Source organism: Eulemur rufifrons, chromosome 1 (assembly GCF_041146395.1).
Source record: "Eulemur rufifrons isolate Redbay chromosome 1, OSU_ERuf_1, whole genome shotgun sequence".
NCBI lineage: Eukaryota > Metazoa > Chordata > Mammalia > Primates > Lemuridae > Eulemur > Eulemur rufifrons.
Genome location: NC_090983.1, coordinates 31054417 through 31073408, shown reverse-complemented (window position 1 = coordinate 31073408; position 18992 = coordinate 31054417). Strand labels below are relative to the sequence as shown.

The following is an 18992-nucleotide window of genomic DNA, read 5'->3' as shown; positions in this document are numbered from 1 at the left end:
CACTGATACTTCAAGCATCATTAGATCTGTTGGATCATATGGCCCAAGTGGCAGAGCAGCATGCATGGTAGCCTGGACCTATTACGGAGCCTTTTCTTGTTCTGGGCCCCACTCAAAACTAGCAACTTTTTGACTAACTCAGTAAATGGGTCAGATTAACACACCCAAAGGTAGAGTAGGTTACCTCCAAAATCCAAAGGGGTCTACTAGGAGTTGTATCTCTTTTTTGTTATAGGAGAAGTGAGATCCAACAACCTATCCTTTAACATAAAAGGGATACCTCATACCACTCACACCACTGGACCCCTGGAAATCTCACTGAAGTAGAAGGCCCCTGAATTTTTGTCAGATTTATTTCCCACTCTCTGATATAAAAATGTCTTACCAGTAAGTCCAGAGTAGTTACTACTTCTTGCTCACTAGGTCCAATCAGCATAATGTCATAAATGTGATAGACCAGTGTGATATCTTATGGAAGGAAGAGGCGATCAAGATCCCTGGGAACTAAATTACAACACAAGGTTCAAGAATTGATATACCCCTGAATTAGGACAGTGAAGGTATATTGTTTGCCTTGCCAGCTGAAAGCAAACTGCTCCTGATGGTCTTTATATTAGTAACAGGTATGAAGAAAAGAGCATTTGCCAGATACATAGCTACATGCCAGGTAATAGGGGAAATGTTAATTTTCACAAGCAATGAGACCACATCTGATACAGCAGCTGCAATTACAGTCATCACCTGGTTAAGCTCACAATAATCCACTGTCATTCTCTAAGATCCATCTGTCTTTCTCACAGGCCAAATAGGGGAGCTGAAAGGAGATGCAGTGGGAATCACTATCCCTGTGTCTCTTGAGTCCTTGATGGTGACACTAATAATCTTTGTACTCCATCCATGGGGTATTACTTTTTGATTACTATTTTCCTGGATGGAGGGAGTTCTAGTAGCTTCCTCTTGCCTTTTCTCACCATAATAGATTTCATTCCACAGATCAGGGAACCAATGTGAGGCTCTGCCAGCTACTGAGTATATCTATTCTAATTATGCATTCCAAAACTGGGAAATAACCACAGGATGGGTTCAGGGACCCATGGGGCCAACTGTAAGATGGACTTGTGCTAAAACTCTATTGATCACTTGAGCTCTCTAAGTCCCTACTCTGATTGCTGGACCACAGTGACATTAAGGGTCTTCTGGAATTAGTGTCATTACAGAGCAAGTGTCTAGTAGTCCCCAAAAGCCTGGATTGTTCCCTTTTCCCCAATGCACAGTTACCATGGTAAAAGGCCATAGATCCTTTTGAGGAAGGCTGGGAGAAAGACTAATAGTATAGTTTTTTGGAAGTACACTAGGGTCCTTTTGTGAGGGACCTGACCTCCCCATCATTCAAGGAATTCTGGGTTTGTAAACTGGCTCAAGTCTGGGACTTGAATGAAGAGCCATGACTCTCTGTTTTATGATGCAGGTTACACTTAGCTCACTCAACTTAGAACTTTTCTGCTTATACAGATCAAGTAAGAATTTAACAGGCTCCCTATCTATTCACTTCTAGGACACCATGATCAACTAGCCAACACCATAGGTCTGCCCTAGTAAGACTATACTGATTGCTGCTTTGACCCTACTGTCTGTTACGGTAACCACAGCCACCTTGCCTTTGACAGTTGAGTCCCTTCACTTGGCTCCTGCCACCCTGGGATCTAGTCATTCCCATTGCATTTAAGTTTTCCCATCAGTGACTGCAGTTCTAATTGTAAGGTCTTACCCACAGAGAAGAAAAATCACAGAGCTCTTCAAGGATGCCAGGGCATCCTTTACAAATTCATTTCTCACAGTCATGGTAAAATGTGTGTTTTCTGGACCCTCCCAGGATGGGTGAGTAGATCTTAAATGGCATACCCATTCTAATATTATAATTTCTCTAAGCCTTTGAATCCCTTCCTCTACATTAATCTGGCATTTCTAACTAACTATGGGTCACCTTTTGTTTGATGTTTTGGCCATCCAACTAAACAAGCTGTTCGAGCCCTCTTTAACTCCCCAAGCTACAATATTAAATGCAAAAGCTCTTCTTAGTGAGGCCATATCAATGAATTCGGCCTGATCCAACTTTATTTTACTTCCACCATTATCTCATACTCTTAATATCCATTCCTACACATGTTCTCCAGATTTCTGTCTGTGTAAATTAGAAAACTCAAATAGCTCTTTTGGAGTGTAGCACATTCCTGAGGACTCAAAGGAGTAAAATTTACTCACATATAAGAAGCATAAACCTACAATGATGATGATGGTGACGATAAAATATTTATTACTTGTGTAAGTAGCTAACAACTAATTAAGCATTTTACTATTCACTACCATGTTCTAAGTGCTTTATATGTAACTTATTTAATCAATATAGTAATTCAACAGGGTAGTTTTAATTTTTATCCCATTCAATAGATGAAGTACAAAGAGCCTAAGTAACTTGCCCAAGGTCGCACAGCTAGTATCTGGCAGAGCCAGGATGTGAGCCCATGCAGTCTGGCTCTAGAGCCTGAACACTTAATCACCATATCTTGCCCTACCTCCAGCTCATCCCCCATTGCCCTCCTCCTTGCTCCTATAATCTTAGCCACTCACAGCTAACAACTCACTGTTCTCCAACACAACATGGCCTTTCATAGCTCCCTGCTTTTACAAATGTGTCCTTTTTGGGAATATGTCACCTCACCCCTCCAAAATCAGTCAGATGCACTATTAACATTTTTTCAAGTCTCACTTCAAACACTTCCTTTCGTGGAACCATACTTGACAATACTATCCTCCCCAACTCCTCTGAGAAGAATTAGAAGCTCCTTGGCTGTCCCATAGTTCTTTATGTTTGGCTGTAGGAGGGCTCTTATTCCATTTGCATTGTAATCATTTTTTTTCTTTTACATGTAATCTTTGCATTAAACCATGAGCCACATGAGGGCAAGGACCAGGCTTAATTTGTCTTTGCATTTGCAATGCAGACATTCAATACATGTTTATTTAATTAATGGATGGAGAAGGAAAAAAGTCAATAAACATCAGGAAAAAATTCAGCTTTACTATTTCAATAAATCATCGACATCAAATGGATAAAGTGTATTTTAATAATATCCACTATTGGTGAGACTACAGAAAAATAAGCACTTCAGAACACAATTTCTCATCCTATACCTAACTTCCTGAATACCATTTCAACTTTTTCCATTTCTTATTCTTGGATAACACTATAGATTAAATCTATTTCTCAGGAGCTCATTTTTCTTTTATTTATTTTTATTGTTGTAATTTCAAGATTGATTGGCATACAATATTTTAAGTTATTTTTGGTTTACTTATGACTTTTTTTTACCACAGACTTTTTACTGATAACTTGGTGAAATAACAACTGGAGTGGTGTGAAGGTAAAGGTAACCGTACCATACTGGAGAGCAGAAAATTGTCACCTATCAGACACTCTGATCTTAAAAGTCCCTTACCTTTTTTCCCAAAAGCAATATCTCCCTAGCCAACTTTCCTCATTAGGTTACCCTTCTCCTCTCTCCTTCACCCATGAATTTGGCATTCCCTCTCTTCTTTTTCTTATCTCCAGACCTCCCCACCTCCTCTTTCTAAAAGAGTTATACCCAGAAGTTCAAAATTTCTCCTACCTTACTAAGCAAAACAATTCACTGCTCTTTTCACCCTGGAGTATAGCCCATCCTGGCCATGTCCTGGGGGCTTCTTAAAATAACCAAAATGCTCCATCAAGTGGATTAAACTTTTTAAAATGCCACATGATCTGACCATATTAACGAGACTTAAAATACTTACGTCACAGGATCTATTCTTTCTGGAGGTGGCGTAGTATTCATAAACATGGATGGCTCAGTAGTTTTCTGAAAAGGTTTTAACTGAAAAAAATGTAAATATAATTTAACACTGTTTAGTTACAATTACAATTCACTCTAATACTATTAATACTCCAGGTCTATGGAATAGGTCTTAAGTGACACATGTAAGAAGAAAAGGAATGAAGAGAGGAAAGAAAAAAACTAACATTTATTAGTAATGAATATTTGCCAAGCATTTTTAACTTTAATTATATTCAATCATCTTAATAAGTCTACACAGTAGATAACTGTGCCTATTTTACAGATGATATTGAAAATCAGTAATTTGTTCAAGGTTACACAATAGGCCAAAGTCAGAATTTGAATGTAGCTTTACCTGCCCCCAGTGCAGCGCTCTTTTTATAGTACCATGATAGGTAAGTAGGGGACTATATCAACCAAAAGGTTCATAGACATAAAATCAAGTTTTGCTTTGAACTCTTTTTATGTATACAATTCTTCTCCATACAATACATCCGTATCTTGTTTTTAGTAGATTCCACCTATATAAAATGATATTTACCCAGCTTTATCTGAAAAGGATGTATCTCCTTAAAAATGGCTATTGTTACATGTTATACTTAGGATCAGACACAAAACCTACCTCTGAAGTTGGTGCTCATAAGCCATGACTGTCACAAAAAAGAGTGAACAATTTAGGGGTCCCTATAAGGCCTAATTCATGATAAGAAATAAAGAAAACAGGCAGAAGAAAAAGAAAAAAAAATCAAAGCAGAAACCAGGCGTGGTGGCTCATGCCTGTAATCCTAACACTCTGGAAGACCAAGGCAGGAGGATCACTTGAGGTCAAAAGTTTCACACCAGCCTGAGCAAGAGCAAGACTCCATCTCTACTAAAAATAGAAAAAATTAAGTGGACATGGTGATGAGCGCCTGTAGTACTAGCTGCTCAGGACACTTAGGCAGAAGGATCGTTTGAGGCCAGTAGTTTGAGGTTGCTGTGAGCTATGATGATGCCACTGCACTCTAGCTGGGGCGACAGAGTAAGACCCTGTCTCCAAAAAAAAAAAATCAAAGCAGAGAAGGAAAAAAATAAAAGCTTGTTCCCTGTGTCTTTCATCTGTATATTACTTCTGATTCAAAATGTATTAAAAACCATTATAATATATTACAGGCAAAATTTAAAAACATACTACAGGGATTTCTCAGTTACCATAGCAATAGGCTCATTTATTAAGACTGATGTCTTCACTCTCAAATCCTAATTAAAAAACACCCAAGACTGTAAAAAAAAAAAAAAGTAGCAAAAACTAGAAATGAAAGATTACATGCAAAGTATAAAGGTCATTTTCCCTACATAAGAGCAGCATTAATGGGACTGGATTTTTTAATGCCCTCAAATTGTTAAAATACCCAGGGATAACAAGAGTTTTTTCAAACACTTAGTGAGAATATATATTGGTGTGACTTTTCTAGAATAATTCCTTGGAAAGGTCATTGTTTAGGACAAGACTTTCCTTTCTATGAATCTAGCCTAAGGACATAATGAAAGAAAAGGACACGGGTTAGTACACAAAAATGTTCATGGCAACATGGATATATGGTAGTGAATTAAAAGGGGCAAATCAAAGCCAGGAAGATATCTTCTTTGGGGATTACTCTCTTGAATCAAGGCAATTTAAAATAACACCAGATATTGAAATAAACATGGAGAAAAGGAACATATGAGGTCAGAGTATAAAATATTATCTCAATAACATCAATGATTCCATTTTTAATAAATATTTTTAGACACAAAAATCCACACTAACTTCTTGAATACTTAAAATAATTTTGTTTTTATTACATCAACATGTATGTATACATACAAATAAAAGCAAGTTTTATAATAAAGACATTTTGAATAAAAGATTATTTTAAAATGTATAAATAAATAATGGTAAAGTCTCATTTTCTTTAGGCCGAAGAAAAGCCTGTATGCCTAAAGGTCAGAAGGTGGAGAATATTTATTTTAAAGAATTTATCAAACTGGATAAAATAGAGGCTCAGAAGAGGATGATTTGACTGAAGAGCTATAGAATAATTTTAGAATAGAAGAGAACAAACCTGATGTGAAAATCCATAACCAAAGTTTCCATAGGAGAACATAAATTCCACCTCCAACCTGCAAATAAACTAAACGTATGGCAAATTTATTTTACTGTTTGATCAGAATGACATTTTAATGGAGAAATGACAGCAAGTGATATTTTTACTTTACAAATCTATAAGTCAGAAATGCCAAAGTATGAATCTCTTGATTTAAAATAAAAGCATTTATACAAGGAACTCCTATAGAAGAATCTATTGAGTTCCTAAAATGTTAAAACCTTCCGTGTTAAAGTTAAGTAACATTATATGATTAAAATATGGAAAATATCAACTTGTAATTATTAATAGGATTATACTGAGATACAGACATATATACATATATATATATTCATATATATATGTATATATTTTTTAAATTATTTACTCACACTCCTCTCACCTCCACTCCCATTTTCAGATAAAATTTTATCTTAGACAAGTAAGTAATTTTACTCTTCGAGTCACAGATTGCTTATGTGTGAAATAAAGGAAGGCGTGAGAGATAATAACCTCAAATGTCCATCATTCTGTTTTTTTATGTTCCTTGTCCCTGTTTTGGCCATTGTCAACAGAATTCCCTCTGAATAGAAAGAAGGTCAATTAATCAAGCTAATAATTTTAAGTACTTGAAAATAACTTAGAATAAGAACTGGAAACCATTCTTTAGAAACTCCCCAACAAGAAAAATAATACTTCTTCAATTTAGCAAAGTGAGGCTCCTGAGGCTATGCATCCAGAGGCATTTTTCTCTCTCACCAAAGAATTCTAATTTTCTTTATCACCATTTAGCAGTACGATAGTAGCTTAAAAAAAAAGGGTAGGGGTGAAGATTTTTGTGAGCAAATATTGTACTTTCTATTAGTACATTTCTAATTCAAACAGTGACTGGTAGGGTAACAAAAAGAATAAAAAGATGTAGGCTACAAACAATATTAAAGTTACATGAACTGTTAAGAAAATATTACATGTGTACAAAACTTAGGAAGTTTCAGTAAAGTTCTTACTATGTTTTTATTCAACACTTGAAATTCTTCAGTGAAGCACCCTTTCTAGAGAAAAGTAATAATAAAATTCTTAAATATAGAATCACTCATGTAAACCATATTATAGTAAAAAGATCAGGTAATGATTTTTCAAATGCACACATGAAACTAATACCTAAAATATAAACACATAAGGAATGTTCAGAAGAAGAAAATTAAAATTCCAGGTACAAGAAAAATAAATGTTAATATTTACATTTATGTTCTAAACAAAAATGTTCTTGCTAGTTACAGTTCCCCTTTTTAAAAGTCTTAGAAAAAGTGCCAAACCCACATTCTTTTGTAAGGGTTATATATAAATCTACATGATAAGCTGATTCCTACCTGACAGTACCTCTCTCATCTCTCAGGGACTGCTGAGATCCTTTAAACTAGGTAAACCTTTGATATCCTTGGTCACCATCCACGGTCATCTCTGCTGTCTTATGAGTCATTCCACCAATCCAACATCCCACGGTTCCTTTTCCTCCCAGCATTTTCCACTACTCCCAATGCCATGGTTAACAAACAACCTTACTTACATCTCTAAACATTCCTTCTACTCTCTGCTTTCCCTGAGACCTGGCTCGCCACTGGGGATGTGCTGCTTCCCTTATAGATCCCTCAAGTGAAGGTGCTCCTTCTCCAAAAGCGTAAATACCTCAAGGTCAGGAAGCGGAGTAGCATCCTCCACTCTACCCTCTATTCCTTACAGATCATATTATTTCATGCAGGTATAAAATGTTTTCCTCTTTTAAGCCTTATGCTATCTGGCAATTTTATTGTCTTTCACACATTCAGGTTACTCATTCTCATTTAGTGAAAACTTTGGCACCCGGTTCACACATTCCTCTGCATTCCCCCAGGACCTATCTAACCCCTCTCTTCTCCTTTCCTGGTGAGATATTGTGAGAGAAATAACTTAGGTGGTAGTAAAATGGCAGTCATCACACAGAATTAGCATATCATGTATGTTCTTCACATAAAATCATAAGATTTCTCAGAAAATCCACAAATACCTGAAATTAATTTCCTTAATGATCCTGCAAACCTGCTGTTTATAGCTTCTTCCTCTTGATAACTTCTCTGTTCTCAAAGAGGGAGTGGGGAAATACCTCATTGTTCCAAAACTGCCTTTTTTCCCTTCTCTTTTATAAATTGCCTTTGCTTTTGATCAAAGAAATCAACCTATTGATTAATGTTCCTCACATATAAGTAAACTTCCAACCATAATTTTAACTATTACGAATGTCTTTAAGTTCTTTCTGGAGGTCCCACTAAGATCTGCCCCATTGAGTCTTTTCATCGGAGCCAATTAAAATGCTCAGCTTGAATATGCATCTCATCCAAATCCACTGAGTTCTAGGCCTTCACTCAGTTCCTCTGGTGAGTTTCAAGGTGCAGCAGTGAGCTATTTGGCTCCTATGCCCCAAATTTGGCTCTGCTGTGCCTCAGGCAAGTTGCATGGCTAAGCTTTGAGAGGAGATGGGGAAAAGGGGCAGTAGACTATTCCAAGGGTATGGACACGGGGAAATGTGATCCTTTGGGGGCATTACTCTAGTAATGTCTCACACCTTTGAATTCCCACTTGCCTTTCACAAACAATTACAATGGCTACCAATCTTTCTAACTGTTGAATTTATCACCTTATCCTAGGTTCTTCTGGTAAGGATCATACAGCCAAACTGATAAACACAATGGTACTATACTTCAGCCCAAAATTAATAATCACATTCTCTTTTATAATCAATACAGGAATATTACGAACTCCAATTTACATGTATGCCTCAACTAGACCCTAGGCCTTAACAATTAGCTGGTTTCTGATTTCTCCCAAAGCTTCAAAAGAAACCAAGATGTATCAGGGACAGGAAGGCATAAGGAATTAATGATAGAAGCAACAGATCAATTATATTTTTATAAAGCTATGCCAAACCTATTATGTGATTTGTTTAATTCAACTCAAGGTCTTCGTCCTCCATAATCAGGCCAATTACATTCAAATAGCAACTAATACTAATTAGTAATCATAACACTTTTGTGTCCTCTCAATGTATACCTGGTAGGGTAACTGCTGTGTAATCAGATAGCCTTCTTGTGCTTTCAAACACTACCTGTAGTTTGAGTCTGGTCATAAGGTCTTCCAACTCACCCAAAACACTACATATTACCAGTTTGCATGAGAATTTCTGCTATGACTAGTTGTTCCAGAACTAAAAAAAGTGGTCTATAATCGATCCCTACATGTGGCCCAAACAGCAAATGATACAGCTCAAGCTTTAGAGGCAACACAGATCACTGTAAATTTGTTGTCTAGAATTATCCTACACCAGTTTCCGTAGTGTAGTGGTTATCACGTTCGCCTCACACGCGAAAGGTCCCTGGTTTGATCCCGGGCGGAAACATGAGGGCATTTCTGTCCTTATGCTCTGGTTTCTCTTCAGATCGCATAAATCTTTCGCCTTTTAGAATTATCCTAGGTAATACTGCTTTGATCTTTTACTATCCAGGTGTGGTAAACTCTATGCAGGATCCTATGTATCTTGCTGTACCTAGGTAAACACTTCAGGGAAAGTGGAATGATCAATAAATTAAAAGGCCCCATGAGACGATGTTCAACATTCTGAGCTGTTAGGAAAATGCAAATTAAAACCACAATGAGATATCACTATATACTTATTAGAGTGGCTAAAATAAAAAATAATGACAACATCAAATGCTGGGGAGGATGCTGAGAAACTAGGTTACTCATATATTTCTGGTAGTAATATATTAATAGAACAGCCACTCTGGAAAATAGTTTGGCAGTTTCTTTAAAAAGTATACATGTAAATACCATACAACTCAGCAATTTATTTGAGAAGTGAACACATACGTTCACACAAAATCTTGTACATGAATGTTTATAGCAGCTTTACTCATAACAACCAAAACCTAGAAGAAACAACCCAGATATCCTCCAATGGGTAAATGGTTAAACAAACTGTTTAACATTCATACCATGAAATACTACTCAACAACAAAAAAGAATGAACTATGGGTACATACAACAACTCAGATGACATTCCAGAGAATTATGCTGAGTGAAAAAAGCCAAACCTAAAATGTTACATAGCATATGATTCTATTTGTACAATATCCTTGAAATAAGAAAATTATAGAAATGGAGAATATACTAGTGTTTGCCAAGGGTTAAGTAGGGGATGGGGTGGGAGAAAAGTAGATATAGGTATAAAAAAGCAACATGAGGGATTCTTATGGGGATGGAAATATTCTGTACCTTGGCTGTATCATGTCAATTTAATGTTTACACATTGTATAGTTTTAATATTGTATAGTTTACTATAGTTTTACAAGATGTTATCCTTGGGGGAAACTGAGTAAAAGGTACACAACATCTCAGTATTATTTCAACTGCATGTGAATTTATAATTATTTGAAAATAAAAGTTTTAAAAAGGCCATTTGGCTATTTAAGGTGGGTCAAACTGATCCATGGGCCTTTTCTCCCATAAGACCTGGTTCACTAGCACTGGATACAAAGTGGGTTTGAAATATTTATTATTATTCTTGTGATTATCTCATAGTTCTTGCCTTCCTCCACTGTCTGGGAACCAGATGCTTACATATTATTGTATGGCCATCACCCAATGCCAACAATATCAAACTAATGAAATTGCATCAACAACCTAATGTTACACCTCAAGGAACTAGAAAAAGAACAAAGTAATCAAAACTTAGAAGGAAGAAGAAAATAACAAACATTAGAGTAGAAATATATAAAATAGAGACTAGAAAAGCAATAGAAAGAATCAACAAAACTAAAAGTTGGTTTTGGAAAAGATAAACAAAATTGACAAACTTTTAGCCAGATTAACCATAAAAGGAGAAGACATTATAACTGATACAACAGAAATTCAATAGATCATAAGAGACTACTATGAACAACTATACACCAACAAACTGGATAACCTACGAGACATGGACAAAATTCCTAGTAACATACAATACTACCAAGACTGAATTAGAAAGAAATATAAAATCTGAACAGAACAATAGTAAGTAAAAAGATTGAATCAGTAATAAAAAGTCTCCTATCAATGAAAAGCCCAGGACCTAGCTTCACTGCTAAATTCTACCAAACATTTCAAGGAGAAATAATACCAACCCTTCTTAAACTCTTCCAAAAAGTTGAAGAAGCACCAATAATTCCAAACTCATTTTATGAGGCCAGCATTACTCTGAAAGAAAGCCAGACAAGGACAGTACAAGAAAGGAAAGCTATAAGCCAATATCCCGGATGAACACAGATGCAAAAATCCTCAACAAAATACTAGGCAAACTGAGTTGAATGGCACATTAAAAAAGGGCATTCACCATGATCAAGTGGCATTTATCACAGGGATACAGGATGGTTCAACATATGTAAATCAATAAATGTGATATACCATATTAACATAATGAAGTACAAAAACCATATGACCATCTCAATAGATGTTAAAAAATCATTAACAAAATTCAACATCTATTTATGATAAAAATTCTCAAAAAAAGTAGGTATAGAAGAAATATACCTCACCATAATACAGACCATATATGAAAGCCCACAGCTAACCTCATAGTCAACAGTAAAAAGTTGGAAACTTTTCCTCTAGGAAGAGGAATAAAACAAGGGTGCCGCTCTTGCCACTTCTATTCAACTTAATAGTGGAAGTCCTAGCCAGAGCACATAGAAAAGAAAAAGAAATAAAAGGCATCCATATAGGAAAGGAAGAAGTAAAATTGTCTCTGCTTGTTGATGACATGATCTTATACATAAAAAATCCTAAAGATTCCACCAAAAAACTATTAGAACTGATAGACAAATTCTGTAAGTCGCAGGTTATAAAATCAGTAGCATTTCCATAAACTAAAACCTATCCCCCCAAAATTAAGAAAACAACCTCATTTGCAATAGCATAAAAAAAAATTTAGGAATAAATTTATCCAAGGATGAAAAAGATCTGTATACTAAAAACTATAAAATAGGCTGGGTGCAGTGGCTCATGCCTGTAATCCCAGCACCTTGGGAGGCTGAGGAGGGAGTACTGCTTGAGTCCCGGAGTTCAAGACCAACATAAGCAACATAGTGCGACCCCACCTCTACAAAAAATAAAAAAATTTTCAGGCATGGTGGTGTGTACCTATAGTCCTAGCTATCTGAGAGGCTGAAGAGGGAAGATTGCTTGAGCCCAGGAGTTCAAGGATGCAGTGAGTTATGATTCTGCCAGTGCACTCCAGCCTGGATGACAGAGCAAGACCTTGTCTCAAAAACAAACCAACCAACCAACCCAGCATGGTACTGGCCTAAAAACAGACATATAGACCAACGGAACAGGATACAAAGCCCAGTAAGAATCCAAGTACTTATAGTCAATTGACTTTTAACAAGGTGCCAAGAACACACGATGGGGAAAGGACACTCTCTTTAATAAATGGCTTTGGGGAAAATGGAGTAAGAAATGGGCAAAGGATGTGAACAGTTATTTCTCAAAAGAAGATATATGAATGGCCAACAGACATATGAAAAATTCCTCAACATCTCTAATCATCTGAGAAATGCAAAGTAAAACCACGATAAGATATTACTTCATACCTGTTATAAAATGGGTATTATCAAAAAGAATGATATCCAGTGTTGGTGAGGATGTGGAGAAAAGGGAACCCTTGTACACTGCTGGTGGGAATGTAAATTAGTACAGGTTGAGCATCCCTAATCCAAAAATCTGAAATCCAAAATGCTCCAAATCCCAAAACTTGGTTGAGTGCCAACATGATGCCAGAAGTGGAAAATTCCACATTTGGCCTAATGTGATGAATCACAACCAAAACACAGGCAAAACTGTGTCATGCACAAAATTATTTAAAATATTATATAAAATCACTTTCAGGCTATGGGTATAAGGTATATATGAAATATAAATGAATTTCATATTTAGACTTGTGTCCAATCCCCAAGATATTGCATTATGTATATGCAAATGTTTTAAAATCCAAAAAAAAAAAAATCTGAAACACTTCTGGTCCCAAGCATTTTTGGATAAGCGATACTCAGCTTGTACAGCCATTTTGGAAAATAGTATGGAAGTTTCTCAAAAAAGTAAAAATAGAATTACCATGTGATCCAGCTACCCCCTTCTGAGTATATATGCAAAGGGATTGAAATCAGTATGTCAAAGAGATATCTGCACTCCCATGTTCATTTCAGCATTATCCACAATAGCCAAGATATGGAAACAACCTAAGAGTCCATCAACAGACGAATGGATAAAGAAAATGTGGTATGTCAGCAGCAACAAAAATAAATAAATGGGACCTGATAAAATTAAAAAGCTTCTGCACGGCCAAGGAAATTAGAGAGCATAGACAACATACAGAATGGGAGAAAATATTTGCTTTCTACACGTCCGATAAAGGGTATATAGATTCTTATATGTAGAACTTAAGAATCTATAAGAATCTATATAGAACTTAAGAAAATTGACAAGAAAAAAAATCGAACAACCCCATCAATAAATGGGCAAAGGACATGAACAGAAACTTCAAAAGAAGACAGAATAATGGCCAGCAAACATATAAAAAAGTGCTCAACATCTCTAATCATTAGAGAAATGAGGTATCACAAGAATGGAAAAATAAGCACCACATGTACTCGTCATCGAATTGGTACAAACTGATCAACACTAAGGTGTTCACATGGTATTAACATTCACTGGGTGTTGGTCAGGAGGGGAGGTGAGTAAACTCACAACTAACAGATGTGGTGTGCACTGTATGGGGGAAAGGCATGCTTCTAGCCCTGGCTTGGGTGAGGCAAAGGCATTACTTGTAACCAAAATGTTTGTAGCCCCATAATATTCTGAAATTAAAAAATAAAGGAAGAGGGAAGGAATAAGATGACAACAAATGGAACATTCCTTCCAAGTAAATTAAAGAACCTATCATAATAAAAAAAAATGTGGTGTGTATATGCAATGGAATAATATACAACCTTAAAATAAAAGAAAATTCTGTCACTTGTGACATAGGACATTTGCTAAGTGAAATAAGCCAGGCACAGAAAGAAAAACACTTTATGATCTCACTTATATGTGGAATCTAAAAAAATCAGTCTCATAGAAACAGATAGTAGAAAGGTGGTTACCAGAGGCTAGGAAGTTGGGGTAGGGGTAGGAAAAGGGAAAGGGAAGATGTTGATTAAAGGGCACAAAGTCTCAGTTAGACTGGAAGAATAAGTTCCAGTGATCTACTGCACTGCCTAGTGACCACAGCTAATAATAATGCATGATTCAAAATTGCTAAAAAAAAATAGATTTTCACAGCTTGGTATTGGCACAAGAACAGAGACACAGACCAGTGAAACAGAACTGAGAATCCAGATATAAAACCATCCACATATAGCCATCTAATCTTTGACAAAGCAGACAAAAACATACACTGGGGAAAAGAATCCTTATTCAATAAACGGTGCTGGGAAAACTGGATAGCCACATGTAGAAGACTGAAACAAGACCCATACCTTTCATCTCTCACAAAAATAAAATGACGGTGGATAACAGACTTAAACCTAAGGTGTGAAACTATTAGAATTCTAGAAGAAAATGTGGGAAAAACTCTTATAGACATTCGCCTGGGCAAAGAATTTATGAAGAAGACCCCAAAGGCAATCACAGCAACAATAAAAATAAATAAATGGGACCTGATTAAATTAAAAAGCTTCTGCACAGCCAAAGAAACTGTCATGAGGGCAAACAGACAACCTACAGAATGGGAAAAAATTTTTGCATGCTACACATCCAATAAAGGGCTGATAACTAGAATCTATTTAGAACTCAGGAAAATCAGCAAGAAAAAAATCAAACAACCCTATCAAAAAGTGGGCAAAGGACATGAATAGAAACTTTTCAAAAGAAGACAGAAGAATGGCCAAAAAACATGAAAAATGCTCAACATCTCTAATCATCAGGGAAATGCAAATCAAAGCCACAATGAGATATCACCTATCTCCAGTGAGAATGGCCTTTATCAAAAAATCCCGGCCGGGCGCGGTGGCTCACGCCTGTAATCCTAGCACTCTGGGAGGCCGAGGTGGGCGGATCGTTTGAGCTCAGGAGTTCGAGACCAGCCTGAGCAAGAGCGAGACCCCATCTCTACTAAAAATAGAAAGAAATTATATGGACAGCTAAAAATATATATAGAAAAAATTAGCCGGGCATGGTGGTGCATGCCTGTAGTCCCAGCTACTCGGGAGGCTGAGACAGGAGGATCGCTCAAGCTCAGGAGTTTGAGGTTGCTGTGAGCTAGGCTGATGCCACGGCACTCACCCTAGCCTGGACAACAGAGTGAGACTCTGTCTCAAAAAAAAAAAAAAAAAAAAAAAAACCCCAAACAACAAATGTTGGCATGGATGCACAGAGATAGGAACACTCATACACTGCTAGTGGGACTGCAAACTAGTGCAATCTCTGTGGAAAGCATTATGGAGATACCTTAAACAGATATAAGTAGACCTACCATTTGATCCAGCAATCCCATTTTTGGGCATCTACCCAAAAGAACAAAAGACATTCTATAAAAAAGACATCTGCACTCGAATGTTTATAGCAGCACAATTCACAACTGCAAAAATGTGGAAACAACCCAAGTGCCCATCAATACATGAGTGGATTAATAAAATGTGGTATATGTATACCATGGAGTATACTCAGCTATAAGAAACAATGGTGATATAGCACCTCTTGTATTTTCCTGGATAGAGCTGGAACTCATTCTACTAAGTGAAGTATCCCAAGAATGGAAAAATAAGCACCACATGTACTCACCATCAAATTGGTTTCACTGATCATCACCTAAGAGCATATTTAGGAATAACATTAATTGGGTGTCGGGCAGATGTGGGGGGAGAGGGGATGGGTGTATACATACATAATAAGTGCAATGCGCACCATCTAGAGGATGGATACGCTTGAAGCTCTGATTCATGGGGCAGGGGACAAGGGCAATATACGTAACCTAAACTTTTGTACCCCCATAATACGCTGAGATAAAAAAAAAGAAAAGAAAAAAACAGATTTTCAACATTTTCTGTATAAAAAAATAAGTTGTGAGGTGATAGATACATTAATTAGCTTGATTAAATCTCTTTACAATGTATACATAGATCAAAATATCACATTGTACTTTATAAATATACACAATTATTATTTGTCAATTAAATATAAATAAATAGCTAAAAAATAATTTATAGGCAAATAGAGGAATATGCCCACATAGAACAGTACATAGCAGCAAAAAAATGAGACTAGCTAATAAAATTAAGTGTATCAATATTAGAAAAATACTATGTTTAGAAACATAAAATGATAACATTTTTATAACTGTACATAAGTAGTACAGCTATGAAAAAAGCAAGGGATAATAAATACAAAGTTTAGGATAATCACTATTTTTTCTTGGAGAGAGGGAAGGCGGCAGTGGATGGAATTAGGCAGCAACATAGAGACTTCAACCTTATTGCGTTAACATTGCACCACATCAGAGAAAATGCAAAACCTTGCAATCATATAGGTCCTTTAAACCCCACGTCCTCCCTAAGCTTTAGGCTATGGGTGTTATATTCATTACATATCTAAACATTATAAATCTCACATATAAAGTTATAATTTTTGCTTTAAGTAGTCATATAAATTTTAAAGAGATTAATAAGAAAAAAATAGCCTTTCCTCTGGCATCTCCATTCTGCTAAGTCCGTCAAGTGAATTTTAATTTCAGATAATTGTATTTTCAATTCTAGAATATGAATTTGAGTCTTTTATATTTTCTATTTTTCTGTTTATGTTTACAAGAAAAATTGGAAAGAAATTCTGAAAAACGAAATGTTATATTAGAATCGTGGAATAATGGGTGATTTTTTTATTTTAAAAATTTACACTGTATTTTAAAATTAAGTTAGCATATTTTAAAAAAATTGATCCTATAAAAATAAATATTGAAAAGTTAGCACATATAACTCTAGTCCAAGTTTCTAAGCTTCCTTCAACAAAAAAGTTACTAATAAATAATGTCACTTTTTTGATGTCTAAAAAAAGGAATTTTAGTGATTTCCAAAGATCCTTTCCCAAAATATTTTTGAGAATTCCTGGCTGCTTACCATTATTCATTAGTCAATATATTCACCTCCTTCCTTACCCAATGACTCCTGTTATGTATTGGAAAGCTATCTGATTTTCCCCAAGCTCTTATTACAAAAATTTTCAAACACACCGACCAATTAAAAGACTCCCGCAATAAGTACCAATATACCCTCTACGGAGATTAAACAAGTTCAAATATTTGTTTAACAATTGTTAAAACTGTTTAATAGTTTGCCATGTTTGTTTAGTCTGTGTGTATACATATAGGTTTGCTGAACTATTTATAAGTTGCAACCAACCATCACTACTCTTTGCTCCTAAATGTTAAAACCTTACCTTGAATACCGTAAAAATAAGGATATTCTTCTACATAACCACAGTATCACATACAAGAAAATTAGCAACTCTAGGATTTTACCTAATATTCAGTATATATTAAAATTTTCCCAATTATCCCAAGAATGTCTTTTATAACTATCTTTTTCAAATCTGGATTCAAAGTTGTCTTTAAATCTCAACAATTTCCCTCATTTTTTTTAATGACCTTAAGTGGTTTTTTTGTTGTTTGTTTTAAAAAATGTTATTACTTTGTTCAAAATTCTAAAATCTGATTCATAAATATCAGAATTTTAAATTTAAAACTTGAAATTTCACATGTTTTAAAATTTTAATTACATACCATTAAATATTTTATTTATTTATTTATTTATTTTTACTTGTGTTTTCTTTCTTTTTTTCTTAGCCTGGCTACAGGCTTTTTGGCTTTATTTTATTTATTTTTTTACTTCAGGATATTATGGGAGTACAAATGTTTTGGTTACATGAATTGCTTTTGTAAAGTTAGAGTCAAAGTTGTAAGTGTGTCCATCACCCATACAGTGTGCATTGTACCTGTTAGGTGTGAATTTACCCATCCCCTCTTCTTACCTCCCACTTGCTTGATTTCCATTGAATTTTACTACCGTATGTCCACACGAATGTTGATCTGTAAGTTTCAATTTAGTAGTGAGTACATGTGGTTTTTGTTCTTCCATTCTTGTGACACTTAACTGAAAAGGATGGTCTGCAGTTCCACCCAGGTTGTTACAAAAGGTATTCATTCACCATTTTTTATGGCTGAGTAATACTCCATGGTATACACAGACCACATTTTATTGATCCACTCATGTATTGATAGGCACTTGTCCACATCTTTGCGATTGTGAATTGTGCTGCTATAAACATTCAAGTGCAAGTGTCTTTTTTATAAACCATCTTTTTTTCCTTTGGGTACCTTAAGTTTTTAAAATATCTAAGCTGATATGTCCTGTTTCTGTATTTATCTTATCATATCCTTAAGATATTGTTTAACTTTTTCCGTACCTCCCTAAATTTCTGTAAACTTGAAGTTAGTTCTAGAGACAGCTTGGTTACATTTGTGTTAAACACTTTTGATGACAATAAGTCATAGGTAATGCTGCATACCTTATACTGTATCACTACAGAAAGTATATGATGTTAAATTATCTATAATGTTAGCTATGCAAAATTCATGCTCTTGATTAAAGTGGTGACTACCACATCTCTCTATTGTAGAGAGTTCTCCTTTGCAATAATCTATGCACTGTTACTGTGGCACCACGCAACTATCTTGTTCCTCAATAACCTTTTACCTAATGGTTTTAGTGCCAGTGCTAAGTCTTACTTGAAGTAATCATTATTCATTATAAGGAGCTGCAAAAACAATAAATTTGTACTTCTGTCATTCCTTCTACATTCATTAGCTGGTATTCTTTTGTTTAAAAAAATTTCCTTTTTCTTCTCATGCTACCTCTTTTTT

At 35.5% G+C, this 18992-nt stretch overlaps 1 protein-coding gene and 1 non-coding gene across 2 annotated transcripts in view; one reads left to right on the top strand and one right to left on the bottom strand.

Moving 5' to 3' along the window:
• Positions 1–18992, bottom strand: part of C2CD6 (C2 calcium dependent domain containing 6) — a 130660-nt gene that overhangs the window by 88168 nt on the left and 23500 nt on the right. The window contains exons 6-8 of the mRNA XM_069474219.1: positions 6985–7029; positions 5957–6025; positions 3832–3911 (exon numbers count right to left, since the gene is read on the bottom strand). Coding sequence (XP_069330320.1) covers positions 3832–3911; positions 5957–6025; positions 6985–7029 — 194 coding nt within the window. The remainder of the gene's footprint in view (positions 1–3831; positions 3912–5956; positions 6026–6984; positions 7030–18992) is intronic.
• TRNAV-CAC (transfer RNA valine (anticodon CAC)) lies at positions 9335–9407 on the top strand. The gene has a single exon. It is a non-coding gene; the product is annotated as a tRNA-Val (tRNA).